This window comes from Schistocerca cancellata, chromosome 9 (genome assembly GCF_023864275.1).
Source record: "Schistocerca cancellata isolate TAMUIC-IGC-003103 chromosome 9, iqSchCanc2.1, whole genome shotgun sequence".
Taxonomy (NCBI): Eukaryota; Metazoa; Arthropoda; class Insecta; order Orthoptera; family Acrididae; genus Schistocerca; species Schistocerca cancellata.
In genome coordinates this window covers 384243713-384270142 of record NC_064634.1, presented here as the reverse complement: position 1 = coordinate 384270142, position 26430 = coordinate 384243713, and the positions used below count along the sequence as shown (strand labels likewise).

At 46.9% G+C, this 26430-nt stretch overlaps 1 protein-coding gene across 1 annotated transcript in view; it reads right to left on the bottom strand.

Moving 5' to 3' along the window:
* LOC126101125 (uncharacterized) overlaps nucleotides 1-26430 on the bottom strand; it is a 149505-nt gene that overhangs the window by 46796 nt on the left and 76279 nt on the right. The window contains exons 3-4 of the mRNA XM_049911810.1: nucleotides 20130-20310; nucleotides 9578-9778 (exon numbers count right to left, since the gene is read on the bottom strand). Coding sequence (XP_049767767.1) covers nucleotides 9578-9778; nucleotides 20130-20310 — 382 coding nt within the window. The remainder of the gene's footprint in view (nucleotides 1-9577; nucleotides 9779-20129; nucleotides 20311-26430) is intronic.

The following is a 26430-nucleotide window of genomic DNA, read 5'->3' as shown; positions in this document are numbered from 1 at the left end:
GAGAACAATGGGACTTAACTTCTGAGGTCATCAGTCCCCTAGAACTTAGAACTACTTAAACCTAACTAAGCTAAGGACATCACACACATCTATGACTGAGGCAGGATTCGAACCTGTGACCGTAGCGGTCGCGCGGTTCCAGACTGAAGCGTCTAGAACCGCTCGGCCACTTCGGCCGGCTGCCCCGGGGTCAAGCAGTATATTGCTCCCTCCTATGTATATCTCGCGAAGAGACCATGAGGATAAAATCAGAGAGATTAGAGCCCACACAGACGCATACCGACAATCTTTCTTTCTACGAACAATATGAGACTGGAATAGAAGGGAGAACCGATAGAAGTACTCAAGGTACCCTCCGCCACACACCGTCAGGTGGCTTGTGGAATATGGATGTAGATGTAGATGTTGACAAGTAGAGTGGTACCATGTTGGCATACAGCCCCTCCCAGCAAGATGGCGTAAGGCCGTCGCACTGAATGGAGATTATGTTCGAAAATAAGGTTTTTGTAGCCAAAAGAGTGGGGATTGACATGGTGTATTGGAATACTGCATAAAACCAACCTGCTTTCAGAAAAAAAAGTGTTCCATTACTTGTTGAACGCCGCTCGTAGATCAAGTCACAGCGGCTACTTCATTCAGTTTATTAGAAACATGTCCGCCCCGATAGCTGTGGTCAGCGTGACGGATTGCCGTCCTTCGGGCCCGGGTTCGATTCACGGCTGGGTCGTGGTTTTCTCCGCTCAGGAACTAGCTGTCGTGTTGTCTTCATCATCATTTCATCCCCATCCGGCGCGCAGGTCGCCCAATGTGGCGTCGAATGTAATCAGACCTGCACCGAGGCGGCCGGACCTGTCCCGCAAGGGGCCTCCCGGCCAACGACGCCAAACGCTCATTTCCATTACCGGGAACATGAATGGCAATGTTTATTTCAACATTCTCGTAGCTAAATGTTGCATGTTCTTCTGCTTCCTCTGGATGAATGCGCTGCGGATACTATATCATTCCAGACACTATCCTTGTTCACAGGACTGCACGCATATGTTCCTAGTTTGAAGAGCTTTCGCTTAGGTAATCTTCCACGACTGGCCCACTCACAAGAGGAGGCCACAACGTTTAGAATGCGGATTTACTTCACACTTCGTACATTCGTAGTACTCCATTAGGACAACAAAATGTGTAAGCAGTAGCGCGTACTTCTCAAGCGTTATTGAGAAAATCGCAAGATAATTTCGGTCGCCAAATATATACCTGTGAGACGCCGTTTTTACCAGGAAGTGGCTCCAGCCGAGTGGGTGCCGGCACGGTAGCTCAGCGTGTTCGGTCAGAGGGTTAGCTGCCCTCTGGAGTAAAAAAACTGAGTTAATGGATCAACGACGAACTGAAACGGGTGTGTTGCAACGTCCGCCCCGATCAGATACAAAGAACGAAGACGAACAAAATGAGATTTTTAAAAAAGTGGGTAGCGTTCAAGCCCCATAATCGCTGGATCGAGTCCCGTTCGTCAGTTTTCTTTATTTTTAACACAGTCATTTTCTTTACTATTTATATTACAATTGATATAATGGGAAAAATACGTGTAATCGGATGAACTTTTATTGAATTTACAATGTTATTTGGCAGTCTACAAATTTTTATTATCACTAATAACATAATATTCATAACTATCGACTAGTAAACGACCAAACGCATAAAGTGATACTGAAAATGTATGCTTGTCCGTGATCTGAGAAATCCCTTATACCTCGAAGAAGCCCGAAATTACGTGTTACCTCCAAGTTTTGATCGGCACAGACGGCTTTCGAAACATGTACAATTAATCGTCGCTTTCGACATTACGATTACAATGGCAGGGTGGTATTTTTCGTAAAAACATGGAAAACACGAAGTTAAACGGCACCAGCTGCATTGAATAAATGCTGTTTCCTCATACGCAAGGTCTTTTGAGGTTGTCCGTGGGAAAACAAACCTCGTTAACATTTTCAAAAACCTCTCTTTCAGCCGATAATTTGGAAGCAAACCATGCATAACGCAGCATTTCCTCAAATATCATCGCTGATAATTGATCATGCAGTATCGAGTGTATTTTAATAGCGTCTATGAGAAGCAATTTCTCGTTCTTTTTCCATTAAATACGAACAATTTTGAAGACACGGACAAGCATACATTTTCAGTATCACTTTATGCGTTTGGTCATTTACTAGTCGATAGTTATGAATATTATATTATTTGGGATAATAAAAATTTGTTGACTGTCAAATAACATTGCAAATTTAATAAAAGTTCATCCGATTACACGTATTTTTCCCATTATATCAATTGTAATATAAATAGTAAAGAAAATGACTGTGTTGAAAATAAAAAAAAGTGACGAACTGGACTCGATCCAGCGATTTCGGGGCTTGAACGCTACCCGCTTTTTTTTATAGACAAATGGATAAAGGAAAGCAGTTCCTCATCGGCTACATAAACAGAATAATAGGAAGTCGTCCCGTTACGACATAAGGATGCTCCTAGCCTCCTACCCACTCGGCTGCCGCCGCTTCATAGTAAAAACGGCCACGCACAGGTATATATCTGACGACCGAAATTATCTTGCGTTTTTCTCAATAACTCTTAAGGAGTACGCGCTACTGGTTACACATTTTGTTGTCCTAATGGAGTACTACGAGTGTACGAAGTTTGAAGTAAATCCGCGTTCCAAACGTCGTTGCCTCCCCTTGTCAGTCACTCTGTTTCACACCACAGAAGATGTCTGGGACTATTTACATCAGCTTGTGATACGTAGGATCTAACATCCACTCAATATGATAGCCCTACGGGATCTAATAACAACGGGTGGGCCCAGCTGGATATTACACACTTCAAGAAAATTTTGGGCCCTCTTCCTGGCTGAATTCCAGTCATTATCAACGTTAGAGGCGGTGTTTCAAGGTATTAGCGTGACGTATCCTGAGGTTGATTCATTATTTGTTCAGGTAGCGTAAGGCCCCCGGTAACGATTAAACTTCCTGTTAAATTCACTGTTCCTAACTACGGTTTTATCAAACAAGCGCGCAAACCTACCAAACGGGTCTGCCAAATTTAACCTCTCGTTTGAGACAACTATCGCACTGTGCGTATTGTGTGGCGACGTATTTTGACGCCAGTGGTAATGGCTTCCAATGGAGACAAGGCATTTTTGCATTGATTTCAGAACTGTATATGAGGAAGAAAAAGAAAACTAGGCGCCGCTCCAAGGAGTGGTCGAAACTGAGGGATAAATATACCCATACGATTTGTCAAAAAATATGTATGTAAGAAACGTATGATCACATTAACTTTCTCCGACCGCACAGTCAAACTTAACAATAACTTGTTAGGATTACTTCGAGGCACAAGTATGCGGAAATTTATGCTCTCCAACTTCGCCCTCTAATGTAAATTCATTAAATTACCACATCGCCCATGGAAGAACCGGAGGGCTATTTTTTTTTTTTTTTTTTTTTTTTTACTCTATTGCGTTCCCACTAGTGTGTTCTGCATAAAATACGATTTCCTTCTTACTTCTTTCTGTGTACGAGGGTTGGAACATTAATTGCGGCATCTATTTATTTACAACTTGTAGAAGATAGGTTGTAAGTAGGCTGTATAGGTTCTTATATTGGTAACGCCACCGCCACGTAGCGCTCTGTATGAAAATCGCTGGCTGTGCTGCGTGCAGTCTGTGGCTGGTTTGCATTGTTGTTGGCTATTGTAGTGTTGGGCAGTTGGCTGTTAACAGCGCGTAGCGTTGCGCAGTGGGAGGTGAGCCACCAGCAGTGGTGGATGTGGGGAGAGAGATGGTGGAATTTTGAGAACGGACGATCTGGGCGTGTGTCCATCAGAAAGAGTAAATTTGTAAGATTGGATATCATGGACTGATATATATATTATCACTTTTGAACACTATTAAGGTAAATACATTGTTTGTTCTCTATCAAAATCTTCCATTTGCTAACTATGCCTATAAGTAGTTACTGCCTTCAGTAGTTCGAATCTTTTATTTAGCTGGCAGTAGTGGCGCTCGCTGTATTGCAGTAGTTCGAGTAACGAAGATTTTTGTGAGGTAAGTGATTTGTGGAAGGTATAGGTTATTGTTAGTCAGGGCCATTCTTTTGTAGGGATTATTAAAAGTCAGACTGCGTTGCGCTAAAAATATTGTGTGTCAGTTTAGTGTTGATCAGAATAAGTAAAGAGAGTAATGTCTGAGAACGTTCAGTTTTGCTCAGCTGTTTGAAAAGCAAATAACGTAAGACGTTTATCAGCACAGTAATTCATTAATTTTTCTAAGGGGAAGTTTCAAGGTACATGTTTCAAAGTTTTATTGTCCTTCAAAGTAGTCATCAGCATTGTGCACAATCTTTCGTCAGCGATGTGAAACTCGTAGGATACCTTTAACATCGCCAGTTCTGCTGATAGAATCTATGGAGCGGTCTATTGCCCGACGAATCTCTGTAACAGTGCTTCCTTCAATTTAGGAACCAAGCTGAAGCACACGGACTTATGTTGGTGGTTGCTCTTTCTGCAGGTCCCGCCCATAATTTTGCAGCACGACGTTCGGCCGCAGATGATGCAAGTTGTGACTGATTTGTTCGATAAGTGGGGCTGGGATTTGCTTTAACACCCACCGCACTGCATGGACTTAAGCCCTCGTCAAAACTTGATTCCTAAGCCGAACGAAACGCTTCATCACGCACACTTCAGAATTATTACAGAGATTCGTTGGGTAATATACGGCTCAACTCGAACTATCAACGCAACTGCCGCTGCATAGGATATGCTACGAGTTCCAAATCACTGTCAATTGAATATCCACAACGCAGGTAACTACTTCGGAGGACAGTAAAACTTTCAAAAATTTATCTACTTTGTATAAGCTGTAAATAGTTCCCACTGTTAAAATGAAAGCCCTCGTAATACACTCCTGGAAATGGAAAAAAGAACACATTGACACCGGTGTGTCAGACCCACCATACTTGCTCCGGACACTGCGAGAGGGCTGTACAAGCAATGATCACACGCACGGCACAGCGGACACACCAGGAACCGCGGTTTTGGCCGTCGAATGGCGCTAGCTGTGCAGCATTTGTGCACCGCCGCCGTCAGTGTCAGCCAGTTTGCCGTGGCATACGGAGCTCCACCGCAGTCTTTAACACTGGTAGCATGCCGCGACAGCGTGGACGTGAACCGTATGTGCAGTTGACGGACTTTGAGCGAGGGCGTATAGTGGGCATGCGGGAGGCCGGGTGGACGTACCGCCGAATTGCTCAACACGTGGGGCGTGAGGTCTCCACAGTACATCGATGTTGTCGCCAGTGGTCGGCGGAAGGTGCACGTGCCCGTCGACCTGGGACCGGACCACAGCAACGCGCGGATGCACCCCAAGACCGTAGGATCCTACGCAGTGCCGTAGGGGACCGCACCGCCACTTCCCAGCAAATTAGGGACACTGTTGCTCCTGGGGTATCGGCGAGGACCATTCGCAACCGTCTCCATGAAGCTGGGCTACGGTCCCGCACACCGTTAGGCCGTCTTCTGCTCACGCCCCAACATCGTGCAGCCCGCCTCCAGTGGTGTCGCGACAGGCGTGAATGGAGGGACGAATGGAGACGTGTCGTTTTCAGCGATGAGAGTCGCTTCTGCCTTGGTGCCAATGATGGTCGTATGCGTGTTTGGCGCCGTGCAGGTGAGCGCCACAATCAGGACTGCATACGACCGAGGCACACAGGGCCAACACCCGGCATCATGGTGTGGGGAGCGATCTCCTACACTGGCCGTACACCACTGGTGATCGTCGAGGGGACACTGAATAGTGCACGGTACATCCAAACCGTCATAGAACCCATCGTTCTACCATTCCTAGACCGGCAAGGGAACTTGCTGTTCCAACAGGACAATGCACGTCCGCATGTATCCCGTGCCACCCAACGTGCTCTAGAAGGTGTAAGTCAACTACCCTGGCCAGCAAGATCTCCGGATCTGTCCCCCATTGAGCATGTTTGGGACTGGATGAAGCGTCGTCTCACGCGGTCTGCACGTCCAGCACGAACGCTGGTCCAACTGAGGCGCCAGGTGGAAATGGCATGGCAAGCCGTTCCACAGGACTACATCCAGCATCTCTACGATCGTCTCCATGGGAGAATAGCAGCCTGCATTGCTGCGAAAGGTGGATATACACTGTACTAGTGCCGACATTGTGCATGCTCTGTTGCCTGTGTCTATGTGCCTGTGGTTCTGTCAGTGTGATCATGTGATGTATCTGACCCCAGGAATGTGTCAATAAAGTTTCCCCTTCCTGGGCCAATGAATTCACGGTGTTCTTATTTCAATTTCCAGGAGTGTATACACTGAGGCGACTAAAGTCATGGGACAGCCATATGCTCATATAGAGATGGCGCTAGTATCGAGTGAACAAGATGGAAAAGGGCACTGCACTGGCGGAACAGTCAATTGTTCTCAGCTGATTCATTTGAAAATGTTTCAGACGCGAACACGTGATTATGGCCGCACGACGGGAATAACAGATTTGGAACGCGGAATGGTAGTTGGAGCTATACTGCGTCTAGAATGTGCCGAGAATACCAGATTCAGGCATTACCTCTCACCACGGACAATACAGTGGCTGAAGGCCTTTACTTAACGACCGAGAGTTGCGGAGTTTGCGTATAGTTGTCAGTGCTAACAGACAAGCAAAACTGCGCGAACTAACCGCAGAAATCAATGTGGGACGCACGACGAACGCATCCGTTAGAAAACTGTGGCGAAATTTGGCGTAAATAGTGTATGACAACAGGCGTCCGACGCGGGTGCCTTTGCTAACCAGCACGACATCACCTGCAACACGTCTCTTGGGCTCGTGACGACATCGGTTGGATCCTAGAAGACTGTAAAATCGTGACCTGGTCATATGAGTCCCGGTTTCAGTTAGTAACAGCTGATGGTAAGGTTCGAGTGTGGCGCAAACCCCACGAAAAATGGTTCAAATGGCTCTGAGCACTATGGGACATAACATCTGAGGTCATCAGTCCCCTAGAACTTAGAACTACTTAAACCTAACCAACCTAAGGACATCACACACGTCCATGCCCGAGGCAGGCCTGCGAGCGTAGCAGTCTCGCGGTTCCGGACTGAAGCGCATAGAACCGCACGGCCATCACGGCCGGCAAACCCCACGAAACCATGGACCCAAGTTGTCAACGAGGTACTATGCAAGCCGGTGGCGGTTCCATAATTCTGTGGGCTGTGTTTATATGCAGAGGGTCCTCTGGTCCAACTGAACCGATCACTGATTCGCTACTTGTTCGGCTACTTGGAGACCATTTGCAGCCATTCATCAACTTCAGTTTCCCAAGCAACGATGGAATTTTTAAGGATGACATGAGCAATGCCATCGGATCAAAATTGTTCGCGATTGGTTTGAAGAAGATTCTGGTGAAGTCGAGAGAATCATCTGGCCACTTAGATCACCCAACATGAATCCCATCGGACATTTATGGGATGCAATCTAGAGGTCAGTTCGTGCACAACATCCTGCACCGGTAACTTTTTCCTAATTATGGACCGCCGTAGAGACAGCATGGCTCGATATTACTGCAGGAGACTTCCAACGACTTTTGGACTCCATGCTACGTCGATTTGTTGCACTACGCCGGGTAACAGGAGGTGCGACACGAGATTAGGAGGTAGCTTATGACTTTTGTCACCTCAATGTATGGTTGTGAAAGCGATGGTGAACCGTAAAATTACTACTAGTTCTCCGAAGGTTATTAATCTCAATCAATATACAAAATGTAGAGTGGAAGTAGGTTCCAAGGAATAACTGGTGAAATTACACACAATTTTTCAATAACACTCTTTATTTAAATTTGGTGCAAGACTTTAGGATATTTTTTAAAAAAAGACCAACAATCATTTAACAAATAAGTCACAATTTACGATAGGAAAGAACCTTTAAATTATTAAATTATTATAAAAAAAGGGAAGTACAGGCAATCAATTTAACGTATACAACGCGACGCTGTATAATATTTCAAGCTCAGCTAAATTAGAGGTGAATTTCACTCCATTCATTAAATGGCGCAGAATCTAACTTGTCTGCAACATATAAAGACAATCCTGTTTACAAAAGTTCTCAATATAGAAAAACCAAAACGCATGAGTCATGCACACGGGGGACACTTACAGTTAATAACATTAACATTTCCAAAATATATAAAAAAGAAATTTTACAAATTTCTGCCAGTTAACTTACGGCAAACACACACGATCGCCAGGTAGGACTTGCGAACTTTTACAACACTCTCCTTTCAAGGTAACAATTTCTACCCGTAATGAAATGGCAAACTTCTGCTTGGCAAGAAAAAACACTAATAACCAACTACCTGCGTAAAACACATAAGCACGATGAGTAAAAGCCTTAAAGGTATTGAATTGGTAAAACACAGAACAGTTTTTGCTGACTAGAAACAATATAAAAAATCCACTACGGCGTACATTAACAACCTTGCTTATTATTGCCAAATATGCATAAACACAAATTTGAGTACGTTACAGCTTGCAGATGAGCAGGAATCCGTTATGCAGTTGACTAGTTCTTACCACGAGTCAAAAGGAATTTTTCTTCTTTCTTAGAGTACCTTTTACTCGTCAGTCTAGTAACATTAGTTATGGCAGGCGAGAGAATGGATCAGGTCTTAGTGCCTTGCATTTTAAACAGTACAGTCATTGATGCCTTAGACTTTCACAGACATGGCAGAGGCTAACAGTCGAATAAACCCGTATGTAAGCTGAGAGGGGAAAGAAGAAATCCAAACCACAGATTTACTCTGATCTCCCCCTCCCCCCTTTCGTCCTCAAAAGGGGACAAACGGACCATCCTTTCTAATATTACCACCTTCCCGCGGGTGGGCAGACGAGAATAAATGGCGGGAACCCCCCCCCCCCCCCCCAAAAAAAAAACGGCTGGTATAATTAACAAGAATAAGTTCAAATGGCTCTGAGCACAATGGGACTCAACTTCTGAGGTCATCAGTCCCCTAGAACTTAGAACGACTTACAACTGACTAACCTAAGGACATCACACACATCCATGCCCGAGGCAGGATTCGAACCTGCGACCGTAGCAGTCGCACGGTTCCGGACTGCACGCCTAGAACCGCGAGACCACCGCGGCCGGCAGAAACAGGTCAAACAAAGCCGCACACTCACAAGTATTTGAGGAAACCACTGAAGTTTGACAAATTATTTGATCGTTTGCTGAGTCCCTTGGAAATACTAAAGAATGGCTACGCTCGTACCTGGGAGTGTGCCGAGGCCTTCCTTTGAGTCGGTGTTACTGCTTCACGCTACGCGCAGCGGCGCGCTTTTCAAAGCTAACTTTACTACGGCTCCTAATAAAACTCATCTTCTTTAAACACGTGCGCCGAAATATAAACTATTGAGAAACAGGTCAAACAAAGCCGCACACTCACAAGTATTTGAGAAAACCAGTAAAGTTTGACAAATTGTTTGATCGTTTGCTGAGTCCCTTGGAAATACTAAAGAATCGCTACGCTCGTACCTGGGAGTGTCTCCCCTGGTGGAAGCGGCTGTGGACGGAGGCGGCGGCGGCACGAGGTCCGTGGTGTTACCGGCCTGAGGCAGTGGGGCGGCGGACACCCGCAGGTCGAACGAGCCGCGGGCCACGGTGGAGGTGACCACCGCCAGGTTGCGCGACGAGCGGACGCTCAGCGCCGCCCCCTGCACCGGCCACCCGCACCACCTGCAACGTGACCACGCCCCCCCAACTCATTCCTGCATCTGCAATATACGACAGTGGTCGTCAAACTTTTTTGCACAAGAGCCAGTGCTGATGTTGTGGGCCGTCACTTCTGGCCCTTTTACCGATCTTTAAATTAATCTGTAACCTACACAAATACACTACTGGCCATTAAAATCGCTACACCACGAAGATGACGTGCTACAGACGCGAAATTTAACCGACAAGAAGAAGATGCTGTGATATGCAAGTGATTAGCTTTTCAGAGCATCCGTACAAGGTTGGCGCCGGTGGCGACACCTACAACGTACTGACATGAGGAAAGTTTCCAACCGATTCCTCATAGACAAACAGCAGTTGACCGGCGTTGCCTGGTGAAACGTTGCTGTGATGCCTCGTGTGAGGAGGAGAAATGCGTACCATCACGTTTCCGACTTTGATAAAGGTCGGATTGTAGCATATCGCGATTGCGGATTATCGTATCGCGACATTGCTGCTCGCGTTTGTCGAGATCCAATGACTGTTAGCAGAATATGGAATCAGTGGGTTCAGGAGGGTAATACGGAACGCCGTGCTGCATCCCAACGGCCTCGTATCACTAGCACTCGAGATGACAGGCATCTTACCCGCGTGGCTGTAACGGATCGTGCAGCCTCGTCTCGATCCCTGAGTCAACAGATGGGGACGTTTGCAAGACAACAACCATCTGCACGAACAGTTCGACAACGTTTGCACCCGCATGGACTATCAGCTCGGAGACCGTGGCTGCGGTTACCCTTGACGTTGCATCACAGACAGGTGCGCCTGCGATGGTGTACTCAACGACGAACCTGCGTACACGAATGGCAAAACGTCATTTTTTCGGATGAATCGAGGTTCTGTTTACAGCATCATGATGGTCGCATCCGTGTTTGGCGACATCGCGGTGAACGCACACTGGAAGCGTGTATTCGTCATCGCCATACTGGCGTATCACCCGGCGTGATGGTATGGGGTGCCATTGGTTACACGTCTCGGTCACCTATTGTTCGCACTGACGGCACTTTGAACAGTGGACGTTACACTTCAGATGTGTTACGACCCGTGGCTCTACCCTTCATTCGATCCCTGCGAAACCCTACATTTCAGCAGGATAATGCACGACCGCATGTTGTAGGTCCTGTACGGGCCTTTCTGGATACAGAAAATGTTCTACTGCTAACCTGGCCAGCACATTCTCCAAATCTCCACCAATTGAAAACGTCTGGTCAATGGTGGCCGAGTAACTGGCTCGTCACAATACTTCTGTCACTACTCTTGATGAACTGTGGTATCGTGTTGAAGCTGCATGGGCAGCTGTACCTGTACTCGCCATCCAAGCTCTGTTTGGCTCAATGCCCATGCGTATCAAGGCCTTTATTACGGCCAGAGGTGATTGTTCTGGGTACCGATTTCTCAGTCTCTATTCACCCAAATTGCTTGAAAATGTAATCACATGTCAGTTCTAGTATAACAGATTTGTCCAATGAATACCCGTTTATCATCTGCATTTCTTCTTGGTGTAGCAATTTTAATGGCCAGTAGTGTAGTCACTAGTCACTCTAACCCCACAGTAGTTGTACTACCCTGAGCACATATTGAAATATTAATGTCTCTGTAGGAATTTTTTTTTTTTTTACTGAGCATGAAAACTACACTTTTAAGAAGTTCCTAACTTTATTTGGTGTTTTTGGATTCTACTGTTAGTTGGCACGTACGGCTAAGAACCGCAGAACGCACGAATTCATGATCTGGACCGCAATTTGACGACCACTGGTATAGAACGAAAAATAAATGGTTACATTTGTAGGCAGTTTGAGGACGTGTCGGATGTCAAAATTAAGTAGACGTCCCTTAGTTCAAAATGTTTCGAGATTGAACTAATAAAAAAATACAGAAAAGTTATGATGGTAGTTCCAAAGATTCATGTGTTCTACTCGTATATACTCTCCCCTTTTTGATGTTGTTCAACACGCTCTTCATATTGGTTTGAATGTCGGTTATGTTGCAAAAGTGTTCACCCTTCATGTGAAGTTTTTTACTTTGTCTTGTGGTAGATTTGTATTGATAACACCAAGTCTCGTCACCCACCATGGTCTTTTTCGGAAAAGCATTGTTCATATTTTGCACATGTCGTTCTTGTTTGGGAGCCAAGGTGCACGGGACAAAGTTTACACACACTTTTTTTAACACTCAGTCGTTGCAGGAACATCTCTGTACATCGATGTCCAAGAATTGTGTACGTAGTTTTTCCGGCCGAATATTCTGCTTGAAGGTCTCTAGTATGCAGTCGGACTGATTGATCGCTGTAGAATTTTTGACGACGCAACGTGCCATCATCGTCAGGTTACTTCTGCTGACTAGCATCCTGGACTAGTGGGAACGATATATATACCGGTCATTTCCCCCTCCACTCACCAGGTGTTTGTACCGCGCGATGTGCAGGACTCGGTGATGGTTTAGCTCGCGCTCGGGAATCGAGTTTGCGTTCCGCCTTCTCTGTGGGCGGTGTTCAATTCCCGCTGCGTTTGGAGAATTTTCAGTGCCGGAGCCCACGCTTGACTGAGTTGAAGTCCATTGTCCTTATAATTGCATAGGCTTCCGCGACCAGAGTCAGTCGACATAAAAGTTTTCTGGGTACGGTACATCGTCATAATGTATAAAACTAGTGCTGCTGGAGAAAAACCAACGTTTCGGCCACGGTTGCAGTGGCCTTCTTCTGGGTCCATTGTCCTTGTTAACGCGGTAGCCTGGTTTCGATAGGTTCCTTGTATACACAGACCCAACAGTGGGGCGGGTTGTGCAACGTTTTTCTACCTTCGTATTTCGGTCTTGGTCTAGGGGTAGCGTCTTTGATTCATAATCAAAAACGTCTTCGGTCCCGGGTTCGATCCCCCCAAGGCCTAAATTTTGATAAATAATCAGCATTGGCGGCCGAAGATTTCCGGAATAAGAAGTCAGCCTCATTCTGCCAACGGCCTTGTCAAAGAGGGCGGAGGAGCGGATAGAGGTTCAGGGCACTCTCTTGTCCTAGGGGTGGGAAATTGCCCCTAAAGGCGGAAGAATCAGCAATGATCAACGACATGAGGATGCAGAAGGCAATAGAAACCACTGCATTAAAGACACGTAACGAGTATCCACAGGACATGTGGCCTGTAATTGAAGAAGTGTCATGATGATCTCTCCATTGGCAAAAGATTCCGGAATAGTCCCCCATTCGGATCTCCGGGAGGGGACTGCCAAGGGGGAGGTTACCATGAGAAAAAGATTGAATAATCAACGAAAGGATAACGTTCTACGAGTCGGGGCGTGGAATGTCAGAAGCTTGAACGTGGTAGGGAAACTAGAAAATCTGAAAAGGGAAATGCAAAGGATCAATCTAGATATAGTAGGGGTCAGTGAAGTGAAGTGGAAGGAAGACAAGGATTTCTGGTCAGATGAGTATCGGGTAATATCAACAGCAGCAGAAAATGGTATAACAGGTGTAGGATTCGTTATGAATAGGAAGGTAGGGCAGAGGGTGTATTACTGTGAACAGTTCAGTCACCGGGTTGTTCTATTCAGAATCAAAATGAAATGGCTCTGAGCACTATGGGACTCAAATGCTGTGGTCATAAGTCCCCTAGAACTTAGAACTACTTAAACCTAACTAACCTAATGACAGCACACAACACTCAGCCATCACGAGGCAGAGAAAATCCCTGACCCCGCCGGGAATCGAACCCGGGAACCCGGGCGTGGGAAGCGAGAACGCTACCGCACGACCACGAGATGCGGGCTATTCAGAATCGATAGCAGACCAACACCGACGACGATAGTTCAGGTATACATGACGACGTCGCAAGCTGAAGATGAACAGATAGAGAAACTGTATGAGGATATTGAAAGGGTAATGCAGTATGTAAAGGGGGACGAAAATCTAATAGTCATGGGCGACTGGAATGCAGTTGTAGGGGAAGGAGTAGAAGAAAAGGTTACAGGAGAATATGGGATTGGGACAAGGAATGAAAGAGGAGAAAGACTAATTGAGTTCTGTAACAAGTTTCAGCTAGTAATAGCGAATACCCTGTTCAAGAATCACAAGAGGAGGAGGTATACTTGGAAAAGGCCGGGAGATACGGGAAGATTTCAATTAGATTACATCATGGTCAGACAGAGATTCCGAAATCAGATACTGGATTGTAAGGCGTACCCAGGAGCAGATATAGACTCAGATCACAATATAGTAGTGATGAAGAGTAGGCTGAAGTTCAAGACATTAGTCAGGAAGAATCAATACGCAAAGAAGTGGGATACGGAAGTACTAAGGAATGACGAGATACGTTTGAAGTTCTCTAACGCTATAGATACAGCAATAAGGAATAGTGCAGTAGGCAGTACAGTTGAAGAGGAATGGAGATCTCTAAAAAGGGCCATCACAGAAGTTGGGAAGGAAAACATAGGTACAAAGAAAGTAGCTGCGAAGATACCATGGGTAACAGAAGAAATACTTCAGTTGATTGATGAAAGGAGGAAGTACAAACATGTTCCGGGAAAATCAGGAATACAGAAATACAAGTCGCTGAGGAATGAAATAAATAGGAAGTGCAGGGAAGCTAAGACGAAATGGCTGCAGGAAAAATGTGAAGACATCGAAAAAGGTATGATTGTCGGAAGGACACACTCAGCATACAGGAAAGTCAAAACAACCTTTGGTGACATTTAAAGCAACGGTGGTAACATTAAGAGTGCAACGGGAATTCCACTGTTAAGTGCAGAGGAGAGAGCAGATAGGTGGAAAGAATACATTGAAAGCCTCTATGAGGGTGAATATTTGTCTGATGTGATAGAAGAAGAAACAGGAGTCGATTTAGAAGAGATAGGGGATCCAGTATTAGAATCGGAATTTAAAAGAGCTTTGGAGGACTTACGGTCAAATAAGGCAGAAGGGATAGATAACATTCCATCAGAATTTCTAAAATCATTGGGGGAAGTGGCAACAAAACGACTATTCACGTTGGTGTGTAGCATATATGAGTCTGGTGATATACCATCTGACTTTCGGAAAAGCATCATCCACACAATTCCGAAGACGGCAAGAGCTAACAAGTGCGAGAATTATCGCACAATCAGCTAAACAGCTCATGCATCGAAGCTGCTTACAAAAATAATATACAGAAGAATGGAAAAGAAAATTGAGAATGCGCTAGGTGACGATCAGTTTGGCTTTAGGAAAAGTAAAGGGACGAGAGAGGCAATTCTGACATTACGGCTAATAATGGAAGCAAGGCTAATGAAAAATCAAGACACTTTCATAGGATTTATCGATCTGGAAAAAGCGTTCGACAATATAAAATGGTGCAAGCTGTTCGAGATTCTGAAAAAAGTAGGAGTAAGCTATAGGGAGAGACGGGTCATATACAATACGTACAACAACCAAGAGGGAATAATAAGAGTGGACGATCAAGAACGAAGTGCTCGTATTAAGAAGGGTGTAAGACAAGGCTGTAGCCTTTCGCCCCTACTCTTCAATCTGTACATCGAGGAAACAATGATGGAAATAAAAGAAAGGTTCAGGAGTGGAATTAAAATACAAGGTGAAAGGATATCAATGATGCGATTTGCTGATGACAGTGCTATCCTGAGTGAAAGTGAAGAAGAATTAAATGATGTGCTGAACGGAATGAACAGTCTAATGAGTACACAGTATGGTTTGAGAGCAAATCGGAGAAAGACGAAGGTAATGAGAAGTAGTACAAATGAGAACAGCGAGAACTTAACATCAGGATTGATGGTCACGAAGTCAATGAAGTTAAGGAATTCTGCTACCTTGGCAGTAAAATAACCAATGACGGACGGAGCAAGGACATCAAAAGCAGACTCGCTATGGCAAAAAAGGCATTTCTGGCCAAGAGAAGTCTACTAATATCAAATACCGGCCTTAATTTGAGGAAGAAATTTCTGAGGATGTACGTCTGGAGTACAGCATTTAATGGTAGTGAAACATGGACTGTGGGAAAACCGGAACAGAAGAGAATCGAAGCATTTGAGATGTGGTGCTATAGACGAATGTCGAAAATTAGGTGGACTGATAAGGTAAGGAATGAGGAGGTTCTACGCAGAATCGGAGAGGAAAGGAATATGTGGAAAACACTGATAAGGAGAAGGGACAGGATGATAGGACATCTGCTAAGACATGAGGGAATGACTTCCATGGTACTAGAGGGAGCTGTAGAGGGCAAAAACTGTAGAGGAAGACAGAGATTGGAATATGTCAAGCAAATAATTGAGGACGTAGGTTGCAAGTGCTACTCTGAGATGAAGAGGTTAGCACAGGAAAGGAATTCGTGGCGGGCCGCATCAAACCAGTCCGTAGACTGATGACCAAAAAAAAAAGACTGGTGGAGACCGGTGTGTCGTTTGCTGCTCAACTGGATGTCTCTGTTGGTAGTGATGGCGTACTCGTCCACCACTTGGGTACTCAAAGGTTCCTCGCTCTCTAACAGAAGACCATAAAGAGTAACGGAGGATCGTCTATGCGTAATTGCTGACACATTACGGGGCTGATCGCGTCAATGTTTTGTCGAATATCGCCATACGCGATGAAACACAGATTCATCTCTTCGAACCGAAAACAAAACGGCAGTCTAAGGATTGGCGCCATTTCGCATCTCCTACAAAGAAAAAGTTCACAGCTGACCCTTCAGCCGATAAAGCCACGGCGACGGACTTCTGAAAGAGTTATTGTGTTTGATATTCTTCGTCATGGTGCAACGATCAACTATAAAGTGTACTGTGCTACCCTCAAGAAATGACTTCAGCATATTCGTCGCCACAAAAAGGCAAACGCACCTTAAAGGAGCTCACAAAACTTCATTGGACTGTTCTTCCTCATCCTTCCTACAGTCCGGATCTCGCGCCTTCCGATGTCGATTTATCTGGTCCAATGATGGATGCACTACGCAGGAAGTAGTATGTGGATGATGTGGAGGTTATTGATGCTGCAAGACATTCGACCAGTAGTGTGGTACAATGCGGGCATACAAACCCTCCCAGTAAGATGGTATAAGGCCATCAACTGAACGATTATGTTCACAGATACAGTTTCATAGTCAAAAGAATAAGGACTAATATATTGTGTTAGAAGCCAACCTGCTTGCAGAAAAAATCTGCATTACTTTTCGAACGCCCCTTGTATTTCAAAAGCTTTCATTGTCCGTGGTCAGCTTGATCTTTGTCATCGTTCTGCGAATGAGTACGCCGTCTCTGAACTGATGTCTCTAGAGACGTACACTCTCTGATTAAAACCATCTGGACACTTATTAGGGATTTAAATAAGGACTGTAGCCATCTTTCGCCTTTATGACGTCTTGAACTCTGATGGGGACATTTTCAGTAAGGTGTCTAAATGTGTGTGGAGAAAAGGTAGCCCATTGTAAAAAAAAAAAAAAAAGTAAATAAAAACTAAATGTGATTCTTGAGTTTCTCCCGGCGTATTTGATAATCAAAATATCCACGGGTGTACTGCCGGTCTACAGTGTCCAACGGGCACAATATTTCGGCGATCATACATGTCGCCATCATCAGGTGAACTGACGGGCTGAGCTCCTGTTGCGTGCCGGCACGGAGATCCGTACACTATGGCTGCTCAGGGGGAACTGGGTTCGGTCGCGGCGGCGGACGATTTAAATACCCTCCGCCCGCGGCGCGCTCACTCCGCCGTCCGCGCCCCGCGCGACGGTCGCGCGGTGGAACACATTGCGACGGCGTCTGAGATGACGTCGGTGTGATGGCTCTGTCCGCTGTGGTCGTCACAACTATACATTTGCTCGATTTACTCTTGATTAACCCAATCGCTGGTTCCCAAGCCTTGCTAAGATTATAGCCAGAGTCACGGTTTATGAGGTCGTCATTGGTGCGAATTTCGATGGCCTCTCTAACAACGCTGTCCCAGTATCTCGACGTCTGTACCAGAATCCTCGTGCGTTCATACTCCATAGTATTTAAATCGTCCGCCGCCGCGACCGAACCCAGTTCCCCCTGAGCAGCCATAGTGTACCGATCTCCGTGCCGGCACTGATGCCGACATGTATGATCGCCGAAATATTGTGCCCGTTGGACACTGTAGACCGGCAGTACACCCGTGGATATTTTGATTAAAAACTAAATGGTTCAAATGTCTCTAAGCATTATGGGACTTAACATCTGAGGTCATCAGTCCCCTAGACTTAGAACTACTTAAACCTAAATAACCTAAGGATATCACACACATCCATGCCCGAGGCAGGATTCGAACCTGCGACCGTAGCAGCAGCGCGGTTCCGGACTGAAGCGCCTAGAACCGCTCGGCCACAACGGCTGGCTAGCCCATTCTCCATGATGAGCCGGATTCATGTAAGGTAGGGATGTACGACGTTGAGTTCTGGAGTGAGATCAAAGTTCTAACTCAACGCAAAGGTTTTCCATGGGGTTCAGTTGCAGGCTTTGAGTAGGCTAGCCCATTTTAGAAATTTTGTCGTCCACATTTTTATTTGTCGTGCTAATAAAAGCAACCATCGTCTCCGAGGTCTTCCTGTAGCGTACGCAGCACATAATGCTGTAAAATATGTTTATATTCTTCAGCGTCTAGCGTTTTCTTAAGCGTAAAAAAGGACCACTCCGCAACAACAGAAAACACCCCCATACCGTATCACCACCTTCCCCGTACTTCACTGTTGGCACTGCAGACGATAGCAGGTAACTCTCTCCAGGCATTCGCGAACCCAGACCTCTTCAGCGGATTGCCAGAGGGAACATCATGATCCATCACTCGACATCACTCGTCTAGTCATCCATTGTCCAGTGACTACTACTAACTGATTTCACGTTACATACACTCCTGGAAATGGAAAAAAGAACACATTGACACCGGTGTGTCAGACCCACCATACTTGCTCCGGACACTGCGAGAGGGCTGTACAAGCAATGATCACACGCACGGCACAGCGGACACACCAGGAACCGCGGTGTTGGCCGTCGAATGGCGCTAGCTGCGCAGCATTTGTGCACCGCCGCCGTCAGTGTCAGCCAGTTTGCCGTGGCATACGGAGCTCCATCGCAGTCTTTAACACTGGTAGCATGCCGCGACAGCGTGGACGTGAACCGTATGTGCAGTTGACGGACTTTGAGCGAGGGTGTATAGTGGGCATGCGGGAGGCCGGGTGGACGTACCGCCGAATTGCTCAACACGTGGGGCGTGAGGTCTCCACAGTACATCGATGTTGTCGCCAGTGGTCGGCGGAAGGTGCACGTGCCCGTCGACCTGGGACCGGACCGCAGCGACGCACGGATGCACGCCAAGACCGTAGGATCCTACGCAGTGCCGTAGGGGACCGCACCGCCACTTCCCAGCAAATTAGGGACACTGTTGCTCCTGGGGTATCGGCGAGGACCATTCGCAACCGTCTCCATGAAGCTGGGCTACGGTCCCGCACACCGTTAGGCCGTCTTCCGCTCACGCCCCAACATCATGCAGCCCGCCTCCAGTGGTGTCGCGACTGGCGTGAATGGAGGGACGAATGGAGACGTGTCGTCTTCAGCGATGAGAGTCGCTTCTGCCTTGGTGCCAATGATGGTCGTATGCGTGTTTGGCGCCGTGCAGGTGAGCGCCACAATCAGGACTGCATACGACCGAGGCATACAGGGCCAACACCCGGCATCATGGTGTGGGGAGCGATCTCCTACACTGGCCGTACACCACTGGTGATCGTCGAGGGGACACTGAATAGTGTACGGTACATCCAAACCGTCATCGAACCCATCGTTCTACCATTCCTAGACCGGCAAGGGAACTTGCTGCTCCAACAGGACAATGCACGTCCGCATGTATCCCGTGCCACCCAACGTGCTCTAGAAGGTGTAAGTCAACTACCCTGGCCAGCAAGATCTCCGGATCTGTCCCCCATTGAGCATGTTTGGGACTGGATGAAGCGTCGTCTCACGCTGTCTGCACGTCCAGCACGAACGCTGGTCCAACTGAGGCGCCAGGTGGAAATGGCATGGCAAGCCGTTCCACAGGACTACATCCAGCATCTCTACGATCGTCTCCATGGGGGAATAGCAGCCTGCATTGCTGCGAAAGGTGGATATACACTGTACTAGTGCCGACATTGTGCATGCTCTGTTGCCTGTGTCTATGTGCCTGTGGTTCTGTCAGTGTGATCATGTGATGTATCTGACCCCAGGAATGTGTCAATAAAGTTTCCCCTTCCTGGGACAATGAATTCACGGTGTTCTTATTTCAATTTCCAGGAGTGTAGAAGTGTACGGGAACTTTTCACTAGAGGTTGCATATAAGCAGGAATTGGCGCAGACTCACGTAGCAGCGACGACGAGTGCGCCGTCCGGGCGGAAGTCGAAGATGCGGACGGCCTGCGGCCCACACGAGTAGCTGTAGCCGTAGTTGTACGCCGAACCTCCAGAGGGCGCCGCCGCGATGTTGCCCACCTCTAGTTCCAGAGACGCCTCCTCTGGAGCTTCGAACGTGTACGCGCAGTCCGCTGCAAAAAAGAAGTCAGCTACCTACAAAAGCCGTTCAATAAATAGTGTCTCCAAAACTTCTGAAGATTAATTCATATGTACCGGGTGTCCCTGCTTAGAAGCGTCCGCAGGACAGTTTCGTTTTTCCAATGCATAGCTGCAGTCAGTCCCAACAAAACTGACAAATAGCCTGTTGGCCTCTGTCTCGGGTTCTTCCGCCGACCCCATTTCTCTGACGTTTCGCCAGCTCGAGTGGCTGGCATTTTCAGAGCTTCACCCTGCATTGCTGGTCGTGGATTGGAGTTGAGTTCTCGAATGCAGATTATACGCACCTGGCGCACTAACGCCAAGGGATTTCCCGTGGTCATTGCCGCTGAAGTTCTCCCCACGTGAAAGCCCTTGAACGTCAGTGCCTTAGATACACGTAAATGGGAATATTGAGACACCCCAAATGTCTATTTTTTGACAAAACAGTTACCTGTGATTTAGTACTTTAAACATCTAGACCGATCGTGGTATAGAGAAAATCCGTATGTTCTTTCATTTCCTGTGTTATCATGCAGCTATTGTATTACCTAAAGAAAGAGAAACCCCACATGTACAAAAGATATGAGCTTTCTCAAAATTCTGTGTTTCCAGCACTGTTTTAAACAATGGAATAATCGATATATACCTATAAATGACAAGAAAATACGTGACCTAAAGCGATTTCTACCATTCCTACTAAAAGAAGAAATCATCCAGAACTTCTACACTGCCATTTGCAACTGTTCAACACGTGTCAAAGAATTAACCATGTGTGGAGTATAATTGCAAAGAGAACGAAAAATAGTTATAATTTGTTTGATTGTTGGCCATTTTACCAATGAAGTACGTGTTACGTAACGATATGAGCTTATTTATTAAAAAATATTGAGAAAGCCCACATGTTCACCAAATAAATTTTAACGTCAAGAAAACCTATCATCTTGCTTACAGTGCATTGTCATTCTTCCTTCTACATCCATTGTGAAGAAAAATGACAAGAAAACCGAATTTCAGCATAATTTTAAGACCTGGAATTTTTTATATGTCCTGTTAAGGTTAGTTTTTTGCACATGCCGAATTTTTCGGTATTCCCATTCATATAGTCTGCGGCCGCGATCTCGATCCCTGTCCACCCCCATCAATGGAGAGTGAAGCTACTCAGCGGGCGAAATGCCAGAAAAATCACCAAACGAACATCGGCCGAAGAACCCGAAACAGAAGCCAACAGGCAATTTGTCAACAAACGGCCTCGAAAGCCTTAGCAATTTTCAAACAAATAGTGCTCATCACGTTTTTCATACTTCGCCTACCGTCGACGGAAAGAGTCGGTTTGTTTCTGTTATGATGACGACGAATGAGTCATCGCCAATGTTGACTGGTGGCCAATGCTATATAGAAACATATAAATCACAGCAGGTTTGTCTGTAACGTCGATAAGGTGCTGGCTGCATGGTCTGGATTTGCAACGACTAAAATAATTAGAAGTCGTTGGTAAAAAATAATATACAGAGGGGTCCAAAAAAATGTACCCACTGTTTAAAATTTTATAACTTTCAAACTAATTGACGGAGTTGTCTTATTTTTGGTTAAAGTGTAGCTTAAAGTCCAACTTAAAGATATCACTTTAGGTGTTCGAAATGGTGACCATTAACATCCACACACAAACGATGTCGCCGAACTGCAGCACGAACTACTGACTGCAACGTGTTCAGTTGGATATATGCACATGAATGAACAATGGATTCTCGAAGTTCATCCAATGTGCGTGGCTTTTGTCGATAGACGACGTTCCCCACAGGTAAAATTCCAGAGGAGTTAGGTCTGGGGAACGTGGTGGGTATTCCACAGCATCTCTACGGCCTATCCATCTTCCTGGTAGATTTTCGTCGAGATACGCCCTAACACGATTTTGGTAGTGGGCTGGGGCACCATCTTCTTGAAAGTAAACTCTTCCGTCTCTATACAAGTCTCGGATAGCAGGTGAAATGGATGTCTGAAGTTTCTGAAGGTACATATCACCGGTAACTGTGCCGTCAAAGAAGAATGGCCCAATCAAGCCCCGATAAGACAACCCACACCACACATTTACTCCTGGCAAATTAGCGGCTTTGTCTACATGGACGTTCGGATTTTCGGCGGCCCAGTATATGCTATTGTGGCGATTAACTGTACCACTGAGTTTGAACTGTGCCTTATCAGACCACACAATCATCTCTGCAAACTCTTCATCGTTGCGCACCATGTTAGTAAACCACTCGCAGTACTCCATTCTACGATCTGGGTCGTCCTCGTTCATTGCGTGTAGCAATCGTGGGATGTAGCACTTCCACTTTGCTATTTTCAAAATTCGCTGAACACTTCAGCGACTCACTCCAGTTTCACGGACACACTGTCCCACAGACTTCTGTGGTGAGCGAGTGAATTGTTGTAACACACGACGGCAGTTAGCTGTACTTGTTACTGTTACAGGTCATCCAGATCGTTGTTTCTGTACATCTTTAACACAGCCTTCGACTTCAAATTTGTCTCGAATGCGACGAATCGCTAAATGTGTCGGTGGCTCTGTTTGATACTCATTTTGCCATTGGCGTTGAACCTCATTAACGTTTTCGTACTTAAAATACCATTTCAAAACTGACTTCCTTTCATCGAATGTAGGCCTTGCGCCAGCCATATTTACTCGAGTAACTAGGAGCAATTAAGAACAAAACACTGACTATCTGGCGACTGTCATCTGACAGAACAAAACAACGCAATACAACGCTTGTGTGGCGATTGCCGGAACTACAAACTATTACACTACCAAAGAAGAGACAACTCCGTCAATTAGTTTGCCAGTTATGGACTTTTAAACAGTGGATACATTTTTTGGACCACTCTGTATATAGTACTTACCTGGTTGAACAGGATTCTTCTTGGCTGCATACATACACTCCTGGAAATTGAAATAAGAACACCGTGAATTCATTGTCCCAGGAAGGGGAAACTTTATTGACACATTCCTGGGGTCAGATACATCACATGATCACACTGACAGAACCACAGGCACATAGACACAGGCAACAGAGCATGCACAATGTCGGCACTAGTACAGTGTATATCCACCTTTCGCAGCAATGCAGGCTGCTATTCCCCCATGGAGACGATCGTAGAGATGCTGGATGTAGTCCTGTGGAACGGCTTGCCATGCCATTTCCACCTGGCGCCTCAGTTGGACCAGCGTTCGTGCTGGACGTGCAGACAGCGTGAGACGACGCTTCATCCAGTCCCAAACATGCTCAATGGGGGACAGATCCGGAGATCTTGCTGGCCAGGGTAGTTGACTTACACCTTCTAGAGCACGTTGGGTGGCACGGGATACATGCGGACGTGCATTGTCCTGTTGGAACAGCAAGTTCCCTTGCCGGTCTAGGAATGGTAGAACGATGGGTTCGATGACAGTTTGGATGTACCGTGCACTATTCAGTGTCCCCTCGACGATCACCAGTGGTGTACGGCCAGTGTAGGAGATCGCTCCCCACACCATGATGCCGGGTGTTGGCCCTGTGTGCCTCGGTCGTATGCAGTCCTGATTGTGGCGCTCACCTGCACGGCGCCAAACACGCATACGACCATCATTGGCACCAAGGCAGAAGCGACTCTCATCGCTGAAGACGACACGTCTCCATTCGTCCCTCCATTCACGCCTGTCGCGACAATGCACAATGTCGGCACTAGTACAGTGTATATCCACCTTTCGCAGCAATGCAGGCTGCTATTCCCCCATGGAGACGATCGTAGAGATGCTGGATGTAGTCCTGTGGAACGGCTTGCCATGCCATTTCCACCTGGCGCCTCAGTTGGACCAGCGTTCGTGCTGGACGTGCAGACAGCGTGAGACGACGCTTCATCCAGTCCCAAACATGCTCAATGGGGGACAGATCCGGAGATCTTGCTGGCCAGGGTAGTTGACTTACACCTTCTAGAGCACGTTGGGTGGCACGGGATACATGCGGACGTGCATTGTCCTGTTGGAACAGCAAGTTCCCTTGCCGGTCTAGGAATGGTAGAACGATGGGTTCGATGACGGTTTGGATGTACCGTGCACTATTCAGTGTCCCCTCGACGATCACCAGTGGTGTACGGCCAGTGTAGGAGATCGCTCCCCACACCATGATGCCGGGTGTTGGCCCTGTGTGCCTCGGTCGTATGCAGTCCTGATTGTGGCGCTCACCTGCACGGCGCCAAACACGCATACGACCATCATTGGCACCAAGGCAGAAGCGACTCTCATCGCTCAAGACGACACGTCTCCATTCGTCCCTCCATTCACGCCTGTCGCGACACCACTGGAGGCGGGCTGCACGGTGTTGGGGCGTGAGCAGAAGACGGCCTAACGGTGTGCGGGACCGTAGCCCAGCTTCATGGAGACGGTTGCGAATGGTCCTCGCCGATACTCCAGGAGCAACAGTGTCCCTAATTTGCTGGGAAGTGGCGGTGCGGTCCCCTACGGCACTGCGTAGGATCCTACGGTCTTGGCGTGCATCCGTGCGTCGCTGCGGTCCGGTCCCAGGTCGACGGGCACGTGCACCTTCCGCCGACCACTGGCGACAACATCGATGTACTGTGGAGACCTCACGCCCCACGTGTTGAGCAATTCGGCGGTACGTCCACCCGGCCTCCCGCATGCCCACTATACGCCCTCGCTCAAAGTCCGTCAACTGCACATACGGTTCACGTCCACGCTGTCGCGGCATGCTACCAGTGTTAAAGACTGCGATGGAGCTCCGTATGCCACGGCAAACTGGCTGACACTGACGGCGGCGGTGCACAAATGCTGCGCAGCTAGCGCCATTCGACGGCCAACACCGCGGTTCCTGGTGTGTCCGCTGTGCCGTGCGTGTGATCATTGCTTGTACAGCCCTCTCGCAGTGTCCGGAGCAAGTATGGTGGGTCTGACACACCGATGTCAATGTGTTCTTTTTTCCATTTCCAGGAGTGTATAATTATAAACAGATAGCTATTGAGGCCTCACTTAGGCCATACGTTACTAAGCGCCTTGATAGAGGTTGCTTCCTATCAGCTGAAGGCTATGCTACTTCTCTACTTGACGTCCCGAGCAAGAGTGGACATTGGACAAGAGCTCGCTGGAAACTTGATACAAGCCGCGGAGCGGCGCTGGTTGCGACTCGGGGGTCCAACGATACTAATACGGACCGCGGTCGATAACTGCAACCCCTAACAAGTGTGGTATCGAACGTTGATGCCACAGTTTCCTGTGACAAAATGATTTTTGAAACGGGGTTTTATGTGCCCATTCGCTAGAGCGGCCCCAAATAGTGTAGTGCGATATTCGTTTCACCAACACGTATTAACAGCGACAGTGAACACGAGGAATAACCAGTATTCCAGCAGCGACTGAGCAGTGCTGCCGCATGGCGTAGCAGTCAGTGTGGGCCTGGCCACCGCCGACGTGATGAGCAGTATTTGCTTGAGCTGATTCCAGCTACATATCAGAAAAACCAAATTGTAAATACTGCCGAAACAACAGAGTAAATGCACCTGGCGACTCTTGGGAGGGACACACTGTATACTGGGTGAACATTAATAACACCGACAAACTGCAGGGACGGATTCCTGGCTGGAAATGGACAAAAAAAGGTCCCGTGAACATGTGTCCGGAAATGGAGGGTGTACAAGCAACGACGAAAAATCGTTCCGGAATGCAGTACAGAACTGTATCGCCTCCATGTCGCAACTGATGAACAATGCACGCGTTCGCACGTCGGATCATGGATTATCGCACTGTGTCGCACGTTCCGACCTCTCTCCGAATAGCGATAGGCGTCGTGAATACGCTGTTGAAGAGTCTACAGATCGGGAAGCAGTTCAGCATACACAACGCTTTTCAGATGCCGTCAAGAAATACGTATGTTAGAGAAGAAATTAACAACTCCAGCAATAAAATAAAATCAATATGGAATGTTGTTAGAAGGGAGACAGGAAAAGTAAACACAGGGGTAGGTGGTATTACTGTTAAAGAGAATGAGACCATCTTAACCAATAGTACACAGGTAGACAATGTGTTTAACAATCACTTCTTAAGTGTAGGAGAAAAAATTGGTGAGAATAGT